Source organism: Halichondria panicea, chromosome 15 (assembly GCF_963675165.1).
Source record: "Halichondria panicea chromosome 15, odHalPani1.1, whole genome shotgun sequence".
NCBI lineage: Eukaryota > Metazoa > Porifera > Demospongiae > Suberitida > Halichondriidae > Halichondria > Halichondria panicea.
Window position 1 is genome coordinate 1,756,236 of NC_087391.1, and position 24,676 is coordinate 1,780,911.

Below are 24,676 nucleotides of genomic sequence, written 5' to 3' on the forward strand. Positions count from 1 at the left end.
AGCACCTAATGGAACAATCTTTACCAAACGTTGACCTTCTGTACTCTGCTCGGACCCCATGATCCAAGAAAGTTATACATGCAGTACTATACTATACTGTAGGGAGCTAGGATGGCCTCATCTCCAAGCAACAGAGATCGCGAGCTGCTGAAGGCTGCTGGAGGGGCTGAGCGACCCAGAGAGCTGCCAGTCAGTGGCCTCATGGAGTTACTACTGCACAAAGACTCAGCTGGAGTGAGTAGCATTTAGAATAGGAAAAACATGATAATGAGCCCATTGAGCTGAGCTCTTTGTCCAATAATACTGTACAGTTCTGGGTGTGTTGATTTTATTATCTTGTGCTGCTCTATGTAGGCCTGGTCACAATCTAAAACTAAAGAAGCTCTTTTAGCGTTTGTTACCTCATCACCTTCTGAGAGGAAAGACGTCTTCTTCAAATCGAGGTATGTTACTTCCTTTTAGTGAAAGTTTGGTTTCACATTATGAAATGACAACAGAGCTCAGGAACATCTGCTGTGCTTTTGTGTGTTAGCCGTTCAGTTGCTAATGCAAATGTTAGCAACTGAATGTTGACATAAAAGGAACAGTACGAGACAAGACACGCACTTCACAATTGCTATAAGTGTACATGTATATAAACACAAATCATAAGTCTGGTTTGTTTAATTAAATACCTTGTTTATTTTCTAAAGGGTCTATTTGTATGGTTGCTGTATATTACATAACCGCATGCTGTGGAGGCACTATAGTTAAGTTATAGTCATCTGGCTATTTGTATGGTTGCTGTTTACTTACATATAACTGCGTCTGTTGGGGCACTAGCAGCTCCCTCCTAGACTGTGATGTAGCACGTTTGTAACTTACTTTGTTACCCCCCTCCCCCCCCCCCCCAGTGATCTCCACTCCATAACCAGCTTACTGGTGCAGGCCCTACTCTCCCAGTTCAGTGAGGCCTTTGTCGACACTGGGCCCAGCCCTCGGGTCAAGGAGAGCTCTTCTCTGAAGGAGTTCCTCACTGAAGACTACACTGTGCTGCTGCTACTCTCCATCCAAATCACTTCTCATCAGGTACATACTGTATGTACTAGCAGCCCTACATCTGTCAGGTTTGTGGCCCACTTTTTTCGGTTAAGATCCTTTATATTGTATTGTGTTCACCCCATAATCAGGTCACCCCTTTATAATGTGACTAGCCCAAAGTCTCCATTAGCATGTGTTCCAACCTGCGTTAGTTAGGCTACTTCTCTATTTCCCTAATGTTTCTGCTGTATACATATAATATCCCATGCCACCCATGCATGGCTGGGAGAGAGGACATTAGCTTCCTACACTGGTTCATAATTATAGAGTTACACCTCTTTTCATGAATGTGCCCTAAGGGGATGACCAATGTAGATAGACAGGTGTTTCACTGTACATGTGACTGGTAAATATTGCGTTGAATATTAATAAGAATTGGTAGCCATAGAAAAGAGTTTCCTGAAATTTCCTACTGTGTAGAAAAGATAGCACAATGACATAATCATGCCATTCATGTACACCTGCATGGGCAAACACAGTAGCTTCCTCTCCTGTAGAGACAAGCTTAATGCGGTACATGTACAGTTGTATGTCAACACGCCTGTAACCGAGCTGTTATAATGGTTGCTGTGTTAGTTCAAGTAAAATTTTAAACTCGGTTGCTTTTGAATAGTTTGTGTTTATGTTTTTCGAAATGTGTGCATACACTGTACAGTATTTATTTATACAGTAAGTATGCATTGTAAACCAGTGCGATATTTGCGAATTGTTAACTTTTGTTCTTTGCTGCATTCCTTTCCTAAGTGCATTCATTCATTTTGAAATCTAACAATTGTTTCAAACATGACGTATACATAGATGGTCTTTGTGTCGAATACATACATGTAGTACTGTGTACTGTGCAATATTGGTCTAATTAAGGCAGCCTCGATGTGGAAACCTTTCAAAAATGACTGTGTTTGAAAGTATGGCACATAAATGGTTTCAATGATGCTAATAGCTAATACATGTACACACTAGATTATCCCCCCCCCCCCCCCCCCCCGACAAAAGCGCTGTATGCATGTCTACTATTCTTATTAGCTCCCTGTTAATAGCCACTGTTTCTACATGCACAATAAATATTGTTGTGATAGTTGTCCATACCCTGTGTCATGTATGACCGTCACTGTTCCCCCTTCTCAGGTTGACTCCACCTACCCGGAATTAGCCGAACTCCTACTGGTGGTCCTCAAGACATTGCTGGCTAAGTCATGTGACTTCACAGTAGACAAGGGTACGTGTACTCCAGTTTAACTGCTCGTAGACTATTGGCACTGTAACAGTTTTTGTGTTAGGTAATTTCTTAAAAGCAGTCATAACTGCGAAAAGGTTCTTACAGGTGTATCTATGTGCTGTCAATGTATAGTTTCGTATCTACATTTATTAGCTGTTTCTTCCCACCTCAGATTCACTGTTGGGTCTAATCCCGTTCTTCAAGCTGGTTGTCAGCAAGCCTCTCTCTTCATGCTACGCCTTCACTGCCCCCACCTTCCTGAGCCCCCCCACACAGCACACAGACAGCTCACAACCCACCACCTCTAACTCATCCACCGGCAGTTCCTCCTCCGAACTGGACCAGCCAAAACCCATCACTCCCAGTGAAGACATTGAGCAACTGTTACGAATGGTGAAGCAAACTACGTCCAATTTCAAAGAATCTCTTTCTGAGAGTATGCTCTACACTCTGTTACTGTCTATTTTAGAGGGCGTCACCATTAAAGCAAGCACTAGAGGAACCACACAGATCTCTTCCACCATACACCTCCTTCAAGGCATCACGACTTTCTTCGAAGAGCTCATATCTCTCTGGCTACAAGCTTACAATGACGGCAATTCTAAGAAGATTGATGCTTACAAAGGCACGGTGCAAATTGCCAGGATAACGCTTCGGTTTTGGTTGGTACTCTCCACACAAATTTTGCACAGCTCTCTCTCAACACAGCAGATAGCTGAAGTGAAGCCTCTTCTATCATTCCCATTTGCCTCAGTGTCCCAGGCGTGTTTCAATCTCCAACAGGCCGGGCTCTTCAAGGGACACGAGATTCTCGATCAGGAGTTCACACTCATCATACTCGAATCATTCTTCTCTTCGTTGTTTGCTGCCAATATCTGTGCTATTGTGCCGATATGTTCCGTGGACGACTTCTACGAGGTGCTTAGAGACACTTTAACTGATGGCAGTCACGAATGGTTTACTTACATCTGCTCAAAACTCCACGGGATAACAGATAGTTTGGAACATCTCACCGATCAAGAAAATCCCCTACCAATTAACGATCAACAATCGTCAAACTGGCCCCTGATACTCGACTACTCGTTTGAAACTCTCTCTCACATTTTGAAAGAACTGATTGCTATCTCCTCCCACATCCAGTCCTGCCAAAAAGCGTCCAAACTGGCCCTTACATCAAGCTACGAAGATGTCAACAATCGACTCGTCATTCCGTTCCTCAAACCGGTGGTGTACAGTCTGGAGGTGGCTACTGGTCTCGATAAGCTCACTCAGCGATTGAGCAAAGTTGCAAAGCTCCTTCTTTCAACGTTCAGATCGGTACCACTCCTGCAGCTGCTCTCGCTCCAGCTGCTATCGGAAACGGCCAAAGACACGGTCGGCACAATCAGTGACTTTCTCACAAGTTTCGCTGATTTATCTGTTCGCTCCAACGTAGAAATCCTCGATCTCTATCTTGAACTGCTTGAAAACGTTTGGTTTCGACTGCCCCCCGATTATCAACCCCCAGCATCTTCCCCGTGGTGGAAGAAACTGTCGAATTACTCTGTGCTTCTGTTGGAGTCATCTCAAGAGATTGTCTGCCAGGTTATATACCATCTACAGTGTCTGTTTGGGCACAAGTCCTCGATGTTGAAATCGCGATTGACTCAATTTGTAATAATTCCGTTTCATCAGCACCTCACTTCGCTAGTTAAGGAGAAATGTTACAGCAAGAAGCCGTCAGACAATAGCACTTCCCCACCTAAGGAGTCATTTGATCAAGAAGCAACGATTGAGAACAAAGACAAAGTGATCATTGTCCTCTTCATGAAATTATTAGCGAAAGTCATGTCAAGTTCTACCAGTCTTGGCAAGTTTGCCTCGGATAGTTCGAATCTCTACTCCCTCTTTCTCTACCTCCCATTACCCGAGTTCCGAGCACCAGCCCTGGCCGTTCTCGAAGAGTGTCTTCGTACCCTGAAGAAGTCTAGTATCGGTGCCTCCTCTCCGACCAGCGAAAGAGCTGACACACCAGAAACTGAAGACACAGGAATACTCAATACCGTCGTGCAGATCTTACTCAGACTGGCGTTCTCAGTACAGTTGGACAAAATTCCTGAACAGTGCTTATCGATTGCCGATGGAAAAGGATCGCTGCAAGTGTTTGGGCTAAGAGAAGCCGATCAAATGGAACAAGTTGTGAGGAATATATTCGAAACCAAGCCGATCAAGGAACTATTGGTACCTTCATTTGTACGCCATCTTGCTGTCATCGCTGATATCTGGAACATTCTAAGCAACTTGGCCATTAGCGACAGCCGTACAATGAGAATTCTAAATTCAAACCACGTGTGGGACGTCATCCAACACTCTCTTGCCCCGTCCCTGGCTAGCCTCCTCTCCCGGCTACAGCAACGGTTGTCACGGGAACAGGATGCAGTTGGACTGGACCTGACATCGCTGGAATCGCTGAGGGAAAATGGTCTGACCCTCATGGCCCATCTTCTCACTCTGGCACACTACCTCTGCTGGAAGAAGAAAGACCTCAAGGTGAGTGAGTATGTGGCCACCCTCAGTTACTGGCCAGTGAGTGGCCCTCGGCTACTGGCCGCTCCCACATTTCTGTGGATCTTTGGTCTGGACCTGCGTAGCCCTTTCACGATCACTGTTGTAATTTGTGTGTTTGTGTTTGTGTTTGTGTGTGTTTGTGTGTACATCTATACTCACTTTTCTAGTCACCCTCTTGATTATTATGCCTGTCCAAATAGTGTAGATATAATTATAGCTTTCACGTGTGTTACTGTACCCTTCATTACTGATTGCTTTTCAGTTAGTATGCCACTGGTAGTCAAGTGCTGTTAGTGCTTATGTATACACTGTACACACCTAGTATTTGCTGTGAGTTACTTTATATATATTCCCTACACAGCTGTTTGAGGTGCTCTGCAATGAGATACAGAACTCACTGGTTGGGGGAAACGTGTTCTCAGTCGCCAACGGTCACCGATACTGCACTGCTCTACTCAAAGCCACCTGCTGTTTCTCTCAATTGTTATCGTCCTCTGAGGACTCAAGTCCGGGCAATTCAACCTCCTCACTTTCACAGCCTCACAGCCTCACAGGTCACACCTCCCCATCACACCACCAGCCCCCGTTCACGTCCACACCTGCCTCTGCGCCCACCCTCGTAGGTCATATGATGAACGACAGGCGAGCTCTCAAAACCACCGCTGAAGTAACTCCAGACTCCTCCACAAGAAACGAAGATGTCAACCAGACTAGTAGAAACAATCGCCCACCTCGAAGTCAAGGCATACCAATTGCGGGTGCTCAATTTTCACAACGACGATCGTCAGGAAAGCGTGGCTCAATGGCTAGTTCCGGAGCAGGGAGCTTTAACCCTTTTGGCACCAGCGAGGGAAAGTTTGGGTCGTTTATGAGGAGTGGAACTATTTTCAACTCATCGTATGGTAGTTCTGCCAACAGCTGGTCTATTTGGAACGCCAGCAGTATGGAGGCAGGTAGCCACGTTCCTCCTGGTTCCTCCTTCAGGAGCTGGTTCTGGGTCGACAAACCAGAGGGCTCGGATCAGTCGGGTGAGGGGTGGTGTATGTGTGTGGGGGGGGGGGTTATTATGTGTTTGAGAGCATAGAACGTAGTACACCTGTGTTAGTGAGCTTCTTAACACCAACTTGTTTTCTAATGATGACCCCCGTGCGTGCATTTAATGTATTTGAGTAGAATGTGCAAGGCACGTATGTGGATAACTCTTGTACGTGTTATTATAATTTTTTACTCATTCATAGTTTTTCCCCCAGGCTATGAAGCTGACGGAGAGCACGACCAGAGAGCGGGCACTGAGATTGGTGAGAGTTGTGACGAACATGAGCTGAGCAGTCAGGTGATCTTCCCACCGTTCCCAGCTTGTTTCGTACCCGTTGAGGTCCGACAGAGGCTCTGGTCCACGGTACCGCTATATCAGTGTATCAACCTGCTCAAAGAGAGCATTAAGGCGGGGCTAACGTCTAACCTGTGAGTGACTCAAATAATGTACTGCTTTAATTAAGCTTCACTGTACAGTTTACCTTGTTGGATGTAGAGAATGTAGAGACTGATGTATTTGGCTGGTTTATTTGAGTACCCACTACGTGTATCATATGTAGCATATACAGACTGAGAGTCGAGGGGGTTGGTCCACAGCTGTGCTACAATGTATTTTTACGGACTGTATGTGAAACAATGTCAACAAGTACATGTAGATTTGCATACAACCGTGTTTTATGATGCATTTTCACATTGTTTGGTCTTCATGAATGTTGTACCATTCCTGAAACTTTGCCTATTTATGTTTCTGTGCAGTGAAAAGTGTGTGGAGGTGTTCCTGCATCAGCTGTGTGCTCTGCTGAAGGCTGACCAATACAACGTCAGTCTGCTCTCTGGCAAGGGTCTCCTTGACACTCTCTTGGACACACTCTCCCCTCTACTCAACTCGGGCTCAGAGAGAAGCATCAGTAAGTGTGTGGGAGGGAGGGGGTGACATGTCTAAGTATTTGAATTAAGTTAATTGACTTGTTTTGTACGTAGTGCAGTCAATGCTCCACTAATAATATGCACATATGCACATGCACATAAGTACATGTATGTATATCTCATTTCATGATAATATTCTTTCTAGCTGTTTTGTTGCTCAGTAAATAGTAAATAGTAAATAGTATATGCAGCCCTATATTGATGTACGTGTGTACCATTATAGCTGTATAGCACGTGTGTGATAATTATAATGATGTAAAGTGCCCACCATAACTTCGACTTGGACTTGTATAATACCAATTAATCCAGCAATCTCTCCCTTTCCCTCCAGCGTTGTGCCAGCTGCTGTGTCAGATCTCCGAGGTGCTCGGCTGCTATCAAGTGTCCTCCAGTGAGACGAGGAAACTGTTCCTCAAGCTACAGGCATCCAAGGCTCATCTCGTGAGTCTCAGTATTCTTCTGTACAATGTACTGATGTAACTATGTTTGTAGTTGAATGGATGGATACCAGCAGTGAATCAATTTTGTGGGTCTAAGCATATGCCACTCAGGCCAATTTTAAGTGGCTTATTTCACGTTGTTGATCATGAAACTTGGTCCACATACATGTGTACATGGACTCACTCTCAAAGCTATAAAATATATTCGACTGCAAATAATTACACAGGCCTATACATTTGTTTAGGGGGTTGTGAAATCTTCTTTATATCCCTGCTTCTCTTCCCCCCCCCCAGGAAAACTTGTGTGGGCTACTGTATTCTGTCGCTGAAAGCTCTGCCCATTCCCCCCAACCCTCTGCATTTGTCCAGTTTTCGTACCCCCAGCCCTTGGATGAGTTGAGCCCTCGGCACTTCCTGTCCGTCCCTTACTTCACTTCCTGGAAAGCTTACAACAGAGCCATCTCCATGTGGATATGCGTATCTCGATACCCCCTCCAGGTGGGTGGGGACTCTGTACGGAAGGTCTTAATCATTAAGCTGCTTCTGGAGGACTTTAATTGAATTCACTCTTCCTTTAGTATCTCCAATTCACGTGGAGCTAGCTGCGTGGAATTCAATTTAAGTCCTCCGGAAGCAGCTTTATGATTAAGACCTTTTGACCGTGACGATCCTCCTCTGCATCCACAGGGGGTGTATGGTCTGGGGGACCACACCCCTTACGGTGACTGCATGAGTGTAATGCTGTACCCCGATGAGGTGTACCTACTGTATGCAGCGGGCTTTTATTGCAAGTACACGTAGCTGTTAACTATTATGTACGTGTACAGTGCCTTACGAATCTCTGAAGGTCACCTGGTCAAAATGCATGTACAGATATTGTGCATTGGACATGTGCTACGTACTTTTTTGGATGTACTCATTAATTATGCTGCCGTTGGTTTTAACTTTGTAGGCGTGGCTCCACTTGTTCTCCGCCTTCACTGGAGACTGCTTCCTGCAAGTCTGGGTCTGCACTATCAGTGGTGACCTCATCATTAGGTAATCATCATACCTGCATGCAATACACAGCCCACACCCCCTTCCACATTGAGTGTTACATGTACATGTATGGTTGGGGCACAAATTACATTCTCGCTATATAATTTTATAGCCTAGCTATCTTTGAGTGCCCATAACTAGTTTAGAGTGACCTTTCACAACTGTGTATTTCACAACTTTTTTCGTTAATTATAGGGAGCTCCAGCTCATAATATTGTTTAGATCTTAAATCTTATCCCTGACTAGAACTGTGGCTGCATGGCCATAATCCATCCTTTTATCACAGGTCTGTACAGCCTCTGAAGTAGCTTAATGCTATTCATGTATATACTTCTTCCTCCCACCCCACATACATCATCCACCCCACCCCCCAGATTGTGTGCGACCATGGATCTCACATTTTCGCCGCAGAGCTCCAATTCTCAATCGGTGACGCTGGGAAGTGTGGTCCACCTCGGCAAGTGGCAGCACATCGTCATCAACATACTGCCCGCCTCCATGGAGCCAGTCTACAAGGTTAGGGATGATGTCCATTTTGCTTACCCTAAGAAGAAGTCCTCCAATTTAAATTGCATGCAACTTTGATATGTATTCCTCTCAACTCATAATTGCTATCCTTATAGGCCTAGTTCTTTCCCAACCACCAGCTCTTCTATTCTCACTGCATGCACACCCTCACTAGAGCCTAGCTGTTTGCTCATATATACTATAACTATTGTACTCCTAAAAATGTTGCTGCAATGTCGGTGTTGCACATTAGTTGTGCAGCAATTTTTCTCCTAGCTGTCATTCCCCGTATCCATGACTGCAGTTGATGGTAGTGCTGGATGGTACTGACGTGTTTCGAGAGAGTGTCAAACTCCCCGTGTTCAACGCCATGTTAACCAACAACCAGGAGCAGTACTATCTGGCCGGTGGTGCTGTGAGTCCCCACACTCGTAAGAAACACCTCTCTCTCGTCAGTGCCGACAACATTGCCCTCGAGTGGAAGCTGGGCTCTCTCTCAGTACTCAATGGTGGGTTTGTACGTACGTCTCTGTGATATGGTCCACCTCTGCTTCATTTTTAGTAAAAATAGAACTGCTTAATTACAATACCGATTGACCTCAGAGTTACCAGGAGCAAATGAACTCTTGGTTTTACGTAGCTACTGTGTAAGGTATAGGGCAGGGTCTTTACAGGGTGACCAGAATAGGCAGAGGAGTCATATTTAGACGGTACACCCTTTAGTGCAAACTGTATGCGTGTTTAACAATTACATTTGCTCTATAATACTCAAATTTCCCCAGGTTTCTCCAACCCGAGTATGGCTAGTCTGCTGCACAGCCTGGGGCCAGACGTTGCCTCCAGCAATCAGCATATGGTGGACAGTCTCATAGAGTGCTGTCACTTTGGTTACCAGGACAACAGTCAGGGTGACTCCAGCATTATCGTCTCACCACCTGTGTCTACCGAGGAGAGGGCTAGACTACTAGAGGTAATCTTACATGTTGTATAATTATGTTGCTCTGTCTATCATTACCTGCATGGGTAGCCTTTTCATATCATTGTTGTTCAATTGATTACCTGTACCATAGCAGGATTTCATCTAGGGGGGGAAGGGGTGAACCCCCCCCCAAAATGTTATAGAATAATAACATCAGACATGTGTTATTATTAGTACAACATCAGACGCTTACGCCCTAACTTTTCATCCTAGATGAAACCCTGCATACTACACCAGCTTCCTAAAGGAAACCTTTAATATCACAAAGTTGTGATATTGAAGGTTAGGATAGTTATACTTTCTATATAAACTTTAGGATAATTTTCGACATACTCAAGCCCACCGAACAAGTGGCGAACAGTATATGTTGCATTCCCCCACCTCTGGTAAAAATGCCATTTGACAGTTGCTTTCTGTGTGAATATTATTATGCTCTGACGTTGCATGTGCCAGTATGTACATGTATTGTTGGGAAATGACCAATATCCGCCAGTTAGTGACACTCCTCCCTCCCCCCAGACCCCGATCCTCTCCTACTCGGCGTTTGACCCCCACCGAGTGTTCTTGACGGCTTACAAGGCCACAAGGGAAGACGAGGTCCCCTTGGAGGTCACCCACGTTCACCAGCTACAGTGGGTGACCTCCGCTAATGCAGTGACACGCCCACAGTTACTAGATATGATCCAGATTGTCGTCGGGATTGAACAGATTGTCTATCTCTATGCAAAGGTCTGTAAATTAACTTAACTGTGTGTAAAACAGCGGACCTCTAAATATATATCGAAATATGCACCTCGTAGCATCTCGTGTTTCCAACTATTCTTGTCACGCCTCTTTGTTGATTGTCTTTGTATCTTTGTCTCCTCCAGCTTGTGAGTGAGGGCTGCCATGAGGATGTGCAGGTGAGGGTCTTGTCTCTCCTCCACCTGGCAACGGAGCACTCGGTGGTGGCAGCTGTTGAGTTTGAGCAGCAGGGGGGCATGTTGCTCATTCAGCAGGTGATGAGGACCCCTCAGGCAGTCGTTGGCGAGAAAATTATGAAGGTATATAATTATGTATGTTCTGATTTTTATTGGAATCTGTATACATGTACAGTATGTGCTCACTGTTAAAAACCCCCAACCATACTTACACTGTACATGTAGTTAGTAGTAGCTCTCATTTTAAAAGACTATTTACTTTGTGGCTGTTTGAAAATGATTTATATACATGTACCTGGACGTACATACTTTCTTGTTTTACGTAAAAATTATTGTGAACTCTTATCTCGTCCGTCTCCCAGACAATGCTCAGGTGGTGTTGTGGCTCGGAGCTGTGTCAAGTGAAGGTAGTGTCAGTGTTACGGCACATCCTCCTTGACTGGAGGGTGTGGCACAAGGCAGAGGAAGGGGTGTGGTCTCAGCTGCTCGGAGAATTAGAGAAGCTCCTCAGCCACGACCGCTACGGGTCCCTCAACAGAGATCAGTTTGCGAGAGCTGGAGCTATTAAGCTCATACTGCTCACTACCAAGGTACATGCAACGAGTGTCTGTGCTATACTCTAGTTCCAATTAGTGTACGCATGCATGAGTATTTCTAGGGGTTTATTTACTCACCCACCTGACCCCAGGACCGTTCCCTGGACAGTCTACCCGCCCTTCCCCCACCCATTACCGCCCACTTTGTCCGGCTGTGTGAGTGCCTACTCGGCAGTCCCCCCGATCAAGAATGTCTCCGTTACATCAGCGACAACCTCCTTGTCTCAGACCTCAACGATGTTAAATTTGTCAATCCACCCGGAGCCTTTGACACGTCCATCACCATCTTTGATGGTGTGTTTACTTTACACCCAACAATTTTAGCGTTGCCATAGGATGCTTTATATAGTACATGTAATTCTACGGTACTAGTGTTCATTTTCTTCACTATTTAATATGTCAAGTTAGACTAAAGATACTATTATATGCGTACCCGTTCTCTTCGTCACCATCTTCCTTTCCTCCAGGACGAACCCCATCTTCTCTCTCACTCCGCCCCATATCTAAGAGCTCCAGTGACGGGGCCATAGGGGGTGTGCTGGGCTCCCCCCTCTCCCCCACTAGCTCAGGGACCACTCTCATGGTGCTCTCTGAGACTTTTAACCTCTCAGAGGAAGAGCCGGAGGAGATGATAGCATTTGATACTCAACCTGTTGCCGGGAGACTACCCAACTCGTCATACAGCTGGGAGGACAACCTGTTCACGTGGACAGACATCACTGGTCAGTATGCATCTCAATGATAAGCATTATGCATTATGTCACTGTACAGCTTAGACAGCTGGTATAGCTATATGCACATAAGTCATCACGCTGATATCACCATTGGTAATGGTATGTCTCGTCGTGTTTTGTGCAGGCCAGTTGCCAATGAAAGACGGAGAGTTGCTGGATGAGATCCCGGCGAGCCTGGAGGTGGGGCTTTTGGGTGTGGTCAGACGGCTCATCACCCTCCTACCAGACCAGCGGGTACGACAGGTTGTAGGTCATTCCCTCCAGCACGAGGCTCTGGTTGCCATTGCCTACAACAAGAATATTGTCGTGAGAACGGCTGTAGTCAGGGTAAGTCGTTTTTTTCATTGAAGACAGTGCAATCAGCTGTGGTTGCCTAGCAATGATAAATACGTGCATGTGTGAGGAGTGCCAGTGGAAAAGGCCAAACAGTGCATGGCCACACAGCTGCACCACTTTAATTAGGGCATTTGATATGTACGCGATGTTTCAGTCCCTATTGTACATCTACATTATGAAGACATTTTAATTCTTTCTAAGTGCACTATTTTGCACCCTCTGTAAATATGAGTTACCACCTTCTTTGTCGATGCAGGTTCTCGACGAGTATTTCAAGAGGGGTGAGGCAATGAGGAGCAACTTTGTGCAGGTGAAGGGTTTCAATCTCCTTGCCAACCAACTCAAACAGTTCAACGTGTCTCACGAGCTCATGAGTGCCTTGGGCAGTATTGTCGTAGGACAGGACATTAGTCTCACGAAAGAGCCGTAAGTAACAGCGTGTCACACTAGTGAGCAGGTGTTAGTGTACCAGACTGTAGGTGGGCTCACGATAGCTAATACCCTGAGCAATATCGTCATAGCCAATGAATAATTATAGCTACATGTATGATGCACCAGCTGCAATGTTGATAAGAGTCTAGGGTTCCACTCAGAGCAAGTGATAGAACTAAAACTTACTTACAGTTATATGTGCCATAATTATAGCACAACAAATTTTTACCCCCTCAGGCTGAGTATCTACCTACAAATCCCCCGCCAGCTGTCGGGGTTCCACATGCATGCTGTGATCCCCATGATCCAGGTGGTGGTCAACTCCATCGGCCAACCACAGCTGTGTCACACCACTCTCACTTTCATCAGAGAGGTACTAGCACTAAAGCGCAAAAAGAGACGTACACCCTGTGACCTGTTTGCACAGTCGTTTTCTGTTTCTGTCTATAAAAAGATTTGCAATTAGGCTCTGTATAGGACTCTGCTTAATGTGCAGTGAAGCATTCATATTCAGTCATCCAGCTAAACCTGAATCTATCTAGTAAAGTGCAGTTTTCATTACTAATCCCAGGTATGCATATAATTATTACGTTTGTTTCACCTCCCCCTGCAGCTGTTTGAGACGGTGAAGGGCATGCCTCTCTTCATGCTCAACAATGGCCTATTGAAAGTCATCTGTCAGCTCATCTGCATAGTAACTGACCACGCCCGCCTCTCGATAGAGGAGAAGGAGCTCTTGCTGACTGATGCACTACAGCTGTGCAAACTGGTTGTCATATTTGCTATTAGGTTGGTATGCCAGCTCTGTGTGAATGACATATACACAAGTATTTACATACAATGTACATGTGTATAACGTGGCTGTCAACACGTAATAAGTAGTGGTCTAAAGGGAGAGTTAGGACATTTCGTATAGTCACTTTATAATATTGGGTTGAGGGGGGGCATGTACCAAAGATTTAGGGATGTCCAAATATGTTTGCCACATCGCTTTTTACAAGAGATAGTATTTTACTGGCAGTGTGTGTGGAAGTACCAATTAACCCCTCCCCCTCCCCCTCCCCCTCCCCCTCCCCTGCAGTGCTGACCAGGAGGAGTCCTTCCGTATGATGGAGAATCTGCTAGTGTGTATCCGCCATTGCTCTGAGCTCCGTCGGACCAAGGACCCCTCAGCCCTCTCTGTCTCTTACCTCCACCTCTACCAGTACCACATTCTGACCATAGCATTGCGCTACTTCCAAGAAGATCTGCAAGGAGGTGTGGCCAGGGGTGTGGCTAATGGACATGGGGACCACCGTAGCTCCACAACTGGGAGGAGATATGTACCTACTCTCTCATCAACTGATCAGATCCCAGGTATATAGTCTACGTGTAGTAATTGTACTTGATTTGAATGCTCCATCTTCTAGTTTAGCAGTGTGCTACACAGTAAACCCCATTTATAACGTATACAGGTGCTTTTGTTGTTTTGTACAAAAACTGTATATTTTGGACATAGGTGCGTGGCCTTTACGGGTAGTCGTTTATTATAAATAAAAGGCGCTCCACTGTTACGATAATTTATGTTCGTTTTTTTCAGGGCAAGCAGACTTGAACAACCGGTTTGTGACAACCATGAACTCTGCGGTGGACTGGGTCATGCATGGAATAGAGTCATTCACTTCTGCACATGCTCAGTATTTCACTGACGACGACAACATTGTTGCCATGCCGGCGAATATATCACTGAGTGATGATATCACCATTCCTGATATGGACGTAACGTTTACTAAATTTCTTATCTCGTACTTCCACAAACTATGGTACGGAGGAGCTGCTCTGAAGGTGTGTTGAATTGAATTTTACAGAGATGTTCAACTAAACAGCAGTGGAGGTCTTTTTGGAGACGAACATAAACTTGCATTTTGTCACATTGAATTGAAGTAGCCTAGAGTTCATGAAGGTCGAAACAGCATTTACATCATTTTGAAGTTTTTAAGTAGTATGTAGTCATTCTGGGCTATACCAATGCTGGATGATATTAGACTTGATCTGGCCGAGAGTGAGTGCCTGCTTCCTAATATACTCTCTCCCTAGCAGCCCTTCATACAGAAAAAATTGACAGGGGAGGAGGGGGCGAGGCAATGATCACACGGTCATCTAAACATTTGTTTCATTACTTCTGCTGTACTGCACAAAAATATCTCGATACTATTCCACCTAGTCATATATGGTTTCGCGCAGGTGCGCTGTACAACATTTTTTAATGTTCAAACCATGGTACTCCCTTCTATTACAAACTGTACATTATATCATTCCTACAACGTATCCCTAGATATCAAAATAACAACTGTTTCTTGAATAGGTAATTATTTTGTCCCCTCCCCCCTCCTCTCAGTCGGGGACACTCTCCTCGGGGGCCTCCCTGGAACATAGGTTTTCACTCAACTGTCGAAGTCAGCTCAAGGACCAGTTTAGTCGCCTTGTCAACCACCTTGTGTCCTCTCGCCATGACGACCGTATCCGATGTGCTGTCCTTCGCTTGTTCTGGACACTCCAGGATGCAAAGAACCTCCTCAACCACCTCCTCGACTCAACCATCAGGAAGATTGTGAGTGGGCGACTATAGACAAGTACAATGTATGTTTCTAACTCACAGTGTGTAGTTCGATCATTTATGTACATGTACATGTAAGGGCCGGCTTTCTGCTTTTTGCTCTGACAAACCCCACTATTGCCTTGGAGGGGGTAATGGGGCTTTACATTGATAGATGCATCAGTGATTAGTGTGGCTAGGTATAGTGTAGCATCTTTGAGCAGCTGTAACTTGTGTTGTGTTCTGGCAATCCTATAATTCGCCTTATATTGAATGCTTATACTTGTAGTGACCTACATGCTGTACATCCATGTATATGTACATGTAGTAGAGTATTCTTAGCTACATTATATAGATCTCCTTTGAAAGTCCATAGAACCTAAACCGGCGCATTTGTACTGTTTAGATTAATTATGGTAAGAGCACCCGGTCCATGTACATGTACAAAATGCCAACCTCCTCTGGCCTGGACCTATCTACTAAATATACGCACTTCTATGCAATTGTTAAATTGCTCATAATTATTTGCTCAGTCATCTTTGCACAATACTTCTATGCAATGATGTAACACGGACTACCCCTCCCTACACACACACTCCCACCCAGCTTGCCTATCGTCTAATCCTGATGATCACTGAGCTGCTGAAACAGAGCCCACCTCACCTCGATGGAGAACTACAGGAGACCTTTGATGGTGTGTTTCACACCGTGGTCAACAGCGGTGTGACCAAGCTCAAGCCGCAGACCAAACTGGCCCCTCTCCTTGGGTACGAGGGAGAGAGAGACTTAAAGAAGAGACAGAAGTACTCGTCCCTACTGGAGGACATGAGAGTGGTGAGTGGAGGGAGCGGCAGTTTAGCAGCTCGGCTTTTGAGTTAGTTACATGTAGCCGTTTATTATTTATTACCCTCTGTTTTTCCTGCTTTTAGAATGACCAGAATTTCTTGTCTCGAGTGGAGTTTGACACAAAAGGATTTGCTCAGAGACAAGTCAATCAATATGGAAGGTGTGTGCGTGTACACGTTTCGTAATGTAGCCTGATTCTTACTGCTACCTGGACTGGACAAATAAATTATTATGTCACAACCTAGGGCTGTAGTATAGTCATGTTAGCTTTGAATTGTGAGCCAATTTGTTCGTACCCCCACCCCCCAGATTGGTTGAGAAGGCCCGGCATCGTCAGCAGGCCATCGACCAAGCCTCGGCAACGGTCACAGAACGGATCTTCCTTCAACAGAGCATTCTAAAGAGGAACTTTTTGGACGAGATCTCACTGGCTGGTATGAGAGAGAGGGACTCACTGCAGCACTGGAGGAGGGTCATTCAACTCAACACACACCCCAGGTAGGCATGTGGACGTGGTGGATGCATGCATAGATATACGTTACGATTCTATTTTAGAACCTTAAACTCCGTTTATACGTATCATGTAGTGATATTTTCCAGATCAATTTTACCTTCTAGAACAATTGTCTCCTCTTATAAATGCATTACGTTAAACTTTTCAATGGTTACAGATCAGGTGTTGGATTATTATACATGTATGCACTTACATGTACATGTATTTACTGTATACAAAAAATAAGCTTCTATCAGACCACTGCAGTCGTTTCAGCACCTCTGTTTGCTAATTATCTCGTCTCCTTCCCCCCAGGGCGCTGTGGAGTGGTGACGAGGGTCGTCAGATGTGCTGGCAGCTGGATCCCACCGAGGGTCCGGGGCGGGTCAGACGGAGGCTTATGAGAGTACCGAGGGTGACCAATGAGAGACACCTCCTCCCAGAGGCTGTCAAGTCACCCAACAAGTACACAGGTAGGTGGGTGGATGGTTATGTATGTAGCTATAATAATTCATATTTTGTTCTAATTCCTTCCACTGGGTACATGTAACGTTGGAGCCTCTAAATAAAGGACAGTTTGATAGGATAGGAGCTACTTTTTCCTTATAGAGATTGTCCACTAATTGGACTGTCACCATTTTTAGCGTTACTACCCCATCTTGTATGCTTGGTACATGTAAGTAAAGTATGCAATACTGCATTTACTGCTCTGAAGGCTAAATTCATTGTGTAATAATTTTTATACAATTCTGTTTTTCTCTTCACTCACGAGTACAGACGTCAGCCCACTGTCGTTTATCTTCGAGAACACTGCGTATTATGCTATGGAGGGACTGCTCAAGAAGTTTGTGCCCAAGGATGGAGAGGTGGTGCTTAACAACAATATGCCCTGGAGCTGCTCCAGCATCAGCCCTGACAACTGTTGCCAGGGAAATCTCATAATCTGTGAGTCGATCTAGCTACAGGAACCTTTTAATTGAGCAACACGCTAATTATGTGCCCTAGTTTGTACCTTTTGAGTAACTGAGACTAAGCAAGCATTTAGCTTTTGCTCAGGTTGTGTACACTTAAAAATCAAAAGGTTCATTCACCCACCTCCCCCTCACACACACACACTCGCTCCAGCTAATATCTGCTGTTATTTCATTGGTAATGAGCCACTGGGGGACCCGAACATCACAAAGGTCCTCCCATCAGACGAGGAGACCACCCTCCTCTCCTGGGAGCACACCAAGATCGTCGAGATCCATCATCGTCGTTACATGCTACAGAACAATGCCCTAGAGATATTTCTGATCAATGGCAAGACCATGCTGTTGTCATTCGAGAGCACAAAGGTAAATTGATGTTGTCTTTTTCATATTCAGTAGTTACTGCATGTATCATAAACACAAGCGTATTGTTAGTGGTCACTAGCAGTCACTCAATCACTCAAGACCGTCTCCATTTATAGGCCATATAGACTAGTCCAATACATGTATATGCGAATTCCATGTCATACTTCTAATGCAATACCCCAGGGTGATAGCTTGATAGGTTGTAACAAAACATGCAATGGTTTACCCCTTCCCTCAGGATCGTGAGGCAGTCCGGGCGGCTCTGCTGCAGCTGGACCTGCCCAACCTGGTAGACAGGGGAGAGCAAGAGAGCGAGAAACTCAAGCGGATCACAATAAGGCGAGTAAGAAAGTGTCTAGAGGGAGGGTGTGTTCTTCAATCCTATCGTATAATAACCTCTCCTTAAAACATAGGGACAATAGAGGACAGAATCAGAAACCCACAATGTATTTTTAAGTGAATTGCATGCGCTACTTACCTGACACTGTTTGTGTTGTCGTTCCTCTCTGCAGTTGGCGCCAAGGAGAGACCACCAACTTTGAGTATCTGATGGAGCTCAACAAGCTGGCAGGACGGACCTTCAATGACCTCATGCAATACCCAGTGTTTCCATGGATACTGTCAGACTACAAGGGCAAGCAGCTGGATCTCAAGAGTCATGACTCATTCAGGTACAAGAGCTAAGTCAATGAGTAAACTACATGTAGCATACACATGTGTCTGTCAATCAAAGTTGACTATGATGTACATCATATTCATATGAGCACATGCATTCCAGTTTACTCGGCGATTCTAGATTCTATGTGTTAAATTCTTACAGGAAATTTAGCATTCCCGTCTCTGTCCAAGATGACAGAAAGATCAAGAAATATCAAGACACATACACTGTAAGCCATGCAGTCTCGTATCATAACTATAATTATACTCACTGCATATACCTATCTTGTAGTCATACATACCTGTAGTGTCACACGTACACTACCGCGTATATAATGTAACTTTAATTAACTCATTATTGTAGAGTAGGAACAGGTACGTAGTACTTAGTTAAATCCTTCACAGGACGTAACTTCACATTTATCAACCCTCCCCTCCCCCTCCCAGTTTCTGGATACTGAGTGTCGCAACGCCAACAGCTCGGCCCCTGGACAGCCCAATCAGACGTCCAAACCTTACCACTATGGTTCCCACTACTCAAACAGCGGCATAGTCCTCCACTTCCTGGTACGATTGCCCCCCTTCACCGACATGTTCCTCGCGTTTCAAGGGCGGAACTTCGACATAGCTGACCGCACGTTCCACGAACTCTCCACGACATGGTGGTTGTCGTCTTATGAATCATCCACCGATGTCAAAGAGCTTATTCCTGAGTTCTTCTTTCTCCCTGAGTTCCTCGAGAATAGGGAGAGTACGTGGAGAACCTCAATAATTAGTTTCTGAATGTGTATTGTATGTACAATGTAGAGGGATTTGTGTTGGGTACGTAATTACCATGAAACTTTTTCCCTTTCCGTCATTTTTGACTGGTAATGATTGATCCTATTAGCTAGATCCTGCACATGTGTATATAGTGTACACAGTGAGTCCACTTTGAGGGCTACAGACATGTATGCTGCACAACCATTTTTGGTCGTAAACGGGAACACTATTCTGTTTGTATATAAGAGTTAGTGATGAATGTTGTTCTTGTGCAGGGTTCAACTTTGGTGAGCGTCAGACTGGAGAGGTGGTGGACAACGTGCTCCTCCCACCCTGGGCCAACTCCAATCCCCGACTCTTCATCCTTAAACACAGACAGGTATGTTGTATGTACTTCATCACTATAACGATATACGGTAGTAGTTAATGTATTACAGCGATTTCAAAAGACTATCATTGGTCGAACCTGTGAATGGTACATGTTAAATTGTTGATGTTAGGTGTTGCTTTAGTCCCTAAAATAATATTGTTAGCTAAGCAAAGTTATGAGAACAGTATCATTTCTGCATGAGGCATAATACACAACGATGCTTTTATTTGGTAATTTGGTAACTTGATTCTTGATGTGCATGTACGGTAGTGCTAAGCAACGGGTTTAGGGGAGCACCTTCAGATAGTTGATACATTGGATGTACATGTACGTACATAGGGAGTATTGCTGTCAATCCTACTTCTGGAATAAAATGTAGTAGTCTGCTCTAATAGCAGTCGCCCTCCTACCCCCAGGCACTGGAGAGTGAGTTCGTGTCCCAGAACCTCCACTCTTGGATTGACCTGGTGTTTGGCTACAAGCAGACCGGAAAGGCAGCCGTTCAAGCACTCAACGTCTTCCATCCTGCAGTGAGTCATGCAACTACTTCATAATACATGTAGCTGTACTAGTGGAGCTTCTTGAAAATAGGAAACCGTTGGTCTTAGAGGTTGTCCTTTGATTGAAGATGGTGCCATGAAGACTGTCCATCATAGACCAGTTGTCCTTCACAATGTGTATAACTGATTTTTGGAATGCATTTTTGGTGCTCAATCCCTACATTTTTAATCGATGCTACATGTAATTGCGTGCTCTTTACTTTTTAAGTATTTCTCGATACCCCCCCAGCAATCACTCATTTTGTATAATCCCCCCAGACATACTATGGAGCTGATGGTATTGACATAGAAGCAGTAACTGATGAAACACAACGTGCCGCCATGAGAGCCATGGTCAAGACGTACGGACAAATGCCCCTGCAGCTGTTTCGAGAACAGCCCCACTCACCCCGAACAAAGTCGACCGTCCTTACTGGCTTTAGAATGCGATTGGGCACAGCTTTAAAGAGACTCACCTCCAACTCTCCTCTCTTAAGAGTAAACAGTCAGTACTTCTGGATGCTCATCTCCATGCACAAAGTCAAAAACACCTATTCCAGTTCCGACTGTGATTTTATCGGGGCGCAAGGGACTCCGGACATGCAGCTGTCTTATTTGGGGTTGGGGGTGGACAATAAGAGCCCCGAGAAGTTAGTGTACATGGGAGGCGGGGAATTGATAGTAATTGGACAAAAGGTTCTGTATATTCAGAGTTCCTCACCCTCTAACTCAACGTTGCTGATTCAATGGGGCACTTGGGACAATTCTATCCTTGTGAGATCTACGGCCAATGATAGTGTCGTGGTCAGACTTCCCTCGCACCCTCTCAATAAGGTGAGTGAACTCTAACAGTTGAGTGTATATCTTGCACTTTAATCTGTAAGGTGTGCCTGTGTTGTTCAATTTTATTGGTGCACGTACCCCACCCCACACACATGTACATTTAAATCTGGTTGTCCATCTGTAATAATTCATTGAGGCAGTAGAAGTGTAACTACATAGTTAGTTATTAGTTGGTGTTTTGCTTGGTCACTTAATTGACTATAACTCCTCCTCTCCCAGGTGACGTGCTGTGAGTGTGTGTGCAACGGTCAGATGGTGGTGTCTGGTGGATCCACAGGAAACGTCTCTTTCTGGACTATCGAAAACACAAACCAGGTACATGTACTTTGATACACTTACACATCTATTTCAGTTCACATGTGGTGTAATTAAATGGTGAATACTCAAGCTTTTCTGGTACTCATTTTCTCTCTCTCTCTGACAGAGCCTCTCCTACTACGGGGAGGTGGTTCACCTGCGAGGACACGATGGTGCGGTCAAGTGTCTGGCAGCCTGCAAACCATTCAGTATATTGGTCACAGGTAGTGTGGACAAGACAGCCATCATCTGGGACACTAACAGGTATGCATGTGAAAGTCACTCTCTGTAAGTGCTGGTATTATAGGGTGTTTGTGTTTTTTCAACGAATTTTCCACATCACCGTTACATGTACCATGCACAAGAATCGTCCAATGTGCAATATCGTGTACATGAATATAGGTTATAATCAACAAATTAAGTATGCCAGCAATACCATAATTTGACCTTTTAATCATACGTAACCACTCCCCAAAACATAATTGCACCGTGATGTACTGTCACTATAAATGTTCCTTATAGCCATTAATTAAGTGACCCTCGGGGCTTATGGTTATCAATTGTTCTTATCCACCCCCACAGACTGAGCTATGTGAACTCTCTGAAAGGCCATGAGGGACCAGTGACTGTCATCGCCACCAGCCCCACTCTTGGGGACATTGCAACTGTCTGCGTCTGCAAGACACACAAGCAGTCCACACGTACGTCATGTGATTCTCATATACATGTGTTGTATACAGTATGTCACAGCACATCAATCACAGTGTTTTTCAGGCTTACATTGTCCTAAGTTTTTAGTTCAAGGGCAGGTTATTTATACTGTTGCTATACTATAAGTATTGTTTATTGAAGTGTAGGGGCCTGCATGATTGTCTTGTGTGCTCTATTTACTTCAACAGGGATGGCATCATCGTGCATGCTTCGGCTGTGGACAATCAATGGGAAGCTGATAGACAGGACCCATGTTGAGGTCATGGTCCATTGCCTCTCCTACACAGCAGCCCCTGAGGGTCTCTACATCAATGCTCTCATTGGAGGACTTGCAAATGGAAACATCAGGTGTGTGATATGAATGCACCATATATATAACAGTACATGTAATATACATCAGAGTTACATGTACATTGCAGACTTTACTCTATGGCCCTTCAAGGGTGGCTATAGTGTGTTCAAGTAGGGTGGCTAGTGTGTTCAAGTAGGGTGGCTAGTGTGTTCAAGTAGGGTGGCTAGTGTGTTCAAGTAGGGTGGCTATAGTGTGTTCAAGTAGGGTGGCTAGTGTGTTCAAGTAGGGTGGCTAGTGTGTTCAAGTAGGGTGGCTAGTGTGTTCAAGTAGGGTGGCTAGTGTGTTCAAGTAGGGTGGCTATAGTGTGTTCAAGTGGGGTGGCTACAGTGTGACCCCCTCTTTTTCTATAGCAACATGCATGCAGCCTAAATGTATCAGCTAGCGTTTTTCCCAATTTTTACACGTAGGATCTAAACAAAGTTCTTTGTGAGCTATACATGTATACAGATTGTTCCCATTATAGGTACACACACTTTCTCCTCTCAATAGACCACCCCTTCCTACCACCCACATGTCACACCTTTGTTTGAAAGTTATGAGCTTTCAAAAAAATACATTGTGTACCCACCATCTTTGCAGATTCTGGAGCTCGTGGGATCTGTCATTGCTGAGAGAGATACTCTGTCCACTGAGCAGCCCTACCCCGGTCCTCAGGTCAGTTGATGTCATGTGTCTTGACCCATCGTACTCGGACCACTTAGCAGCGTGCTTTGCCATTTTACTTGTTACTACAAAAATGTAGCCTTTTAAAATTGAAGTATTACATGTAGCTAAAGAGCATTTGAAGAAGCATCTTTTAGCCTATTAATTGCGACATTTCTGTACAACTGTTAAGTTTCGTATGAAATCAATACAGGAACTATATTCCATTGCATTGCGTTACTCAAAATGCCCCCTTTTCTCCACACAGTCTGGCCATCAGCTCAGACAACAAGGAGTTGTATGCTGGCTATAGCAACCAGCAGATTGCTGCCTGGGTCAAGTTAAAGCACGATACAGGCACTCACACAACACAAGAGGGAGAATTTGAGCACTTGAATATGGACAATTACTATAACCAGACAAAGTTTGTTAGATGAGACTTTCAATCGCCCGCTTTAACTTTGTGTTATTTTGTGTATACTTGCACTGTGTTTGTTGTCAGTCGTTCTCTGAACAAGATTAAACTGTTATAGTGTTTAAAATTTGTTCATTGCACATGTCTATATTATTTATAGACAGAACTTATTATTTTAATGTGACCAACAGCAGCAATACATGTAGATTTCTTATGAAAATGAGTAAAATAATGACATAGTAACTTGCACTGTGTTAATTTGTTGTCAGTACAAGAATGCTTGTTTCAATGTGTAAGATAATGGCGTTTGTAATGTATAATTATAATTATAGTAGATCAGTCGATGATTGATATCTAATGCGCATATACATGTACGCACTATTGAATGATCCTATATGCATCCCCTAACAAATACATATAGGTACATACGCCTGCTCTTGATTATATATAATTATATATTCAAGAGCTGAGCATGCAGGCGTATGTCACTCGTATATTGTCTGTATGCAAGGTTCACATTCCTGGCACCAGTTGCAAAATTATTCATGCATGGTAGAGTTTTGATTGTTCAACAATAACTTTTACAACATTTATGGTCTAGACTATAGTGCCTAGTTTGCTGTGATGGTTTCTACTTCTCTTCTGCTCTAGCTCACGCTCTCTCTAGTGTTGAAAAGTCAGGTTTTGTCTTCTTTTGTACTGAGGTAGAATGGTGGGTGTTTTTCTGTCAGTACCGACCGGCTCTGGCAAGTCTACTAGATCGACTAGCCATGTCAATCTCTAGCCCTGTACTATCACGATAGATATATACTGCAACTGAGCTCTCTGAGTACACCACTACACACTGCACATGTATTAATTTGCAAGGTTGATTGGAGGGGATAGATATTAAGCATGCCTTTAGGTCTACCTAACACCTGTCTATAGTACTACTAGACGGGCGTCGCTATGGCAAGCCAATTGCAAGTGTAACAAAATTACCAAACAGTTACCCCGGGGTGACGATTACCCTTACTCTGGGGTGAAGGATAAGTTTACGTAGGGGTAAAT

At 44.5% G+C, this 24,676-nt stretch overlaps 1 protein-coding gene across 2 annotated transcripts; it reads left to right on the top strand.

Moving 5' to 3' along the window:
- Nucleotides 1-37: 37 nt before the first annotated feature.
- Nucleotides 38-23,875, top strand: LOC135348754 (lysosomal-trafficking regulator-like). Of its 2 annotated transcripts, none has more exons than XM_064547066.1 (45): nt 38-234; nt 355-443; nt 894-1,068; nt 2,206-2,296; nt 2,469-4,825; nt 5,205-5,871; nt 6,082-6,307; nt 6,635-6,786; nt 7,137-7,246; nt 7,540-7,743; nt 8,198-8,283; nt 8,658-8,799; nt 9,095-9,299; nt 9,573-9,760; nt 10,289-10,498; nt 10,639-10,812; nt 11,052-11,279; nt 11,378-11,579; nt 11,753-12,007; nt 12,144-12,346; nt 12,612-12,781; nt 13,025-13,160; nt 13,401-13,576; nt 13,869-14,143; nt 14,367-14,611; nt 15,165-15,377; nt 15,969-16,196; nt 16,292-16,368; nt 16,518-16,706; nt 17,017-17,174; nt 17,479-17,646; nt 17,827-18,038; nt 18,277-18,377; nt 18,551-18,709; nt 18,859-18,925; nt 19,143-19,446; nt 19,733-19,836; nt 20,244-20,357; nt 20,646-21,200; nt 21,429-21,524; nt 21,634-21,770; nt 22,089-22,207; nt 22,406-22,565; nt 23,149-23,223; nt 23,480-23,875. In XM_064547066.1, exons 1-45 carry the CDS (start codon nt 112-114, stop codon nt 23,646-23,648), a joined length of 10,494 nt encoding a protein of 3,497 aa, XP_064403136.1. In that variant the 5' UTR covers nt 38-111; the 3' UTR covers nt 23,649-23,875. The 2 variants fall into 2 exon arrangements, with proteins under 2 accessions (XP_064403136.1, XP_064403137.1); XM_064547067.1 differs by having other exon boundaries at nt 6,094-6,307.
- The last annotated feature ends 801 nt before the right edge of the window (nt 23,876-24,676 follow it).

Coding starts and splice junctions, on each gene's coding strand:
- LOC135348754 (XM_064547066.1), top strand. CDS start 112: ATGGCCTCATCTCCAAGCAACAGAGATCGCGAGCTGCTGAAGGCTGCT. Junction 14,612..15,164: donor ACGGAGGAGCTGCTCTGAAG/GTGTGTTGAATT, acceptor CCCTCCTCTCAG/TCGGGGACACTCTCCTCGGG. Junction 20,358..20,645: donor TCAACGTCTTCCATCCTGCA/GTGAGTCATGCA, acceptor TAATCCCCCCAG/ACATACTATGGAGCTGATGG.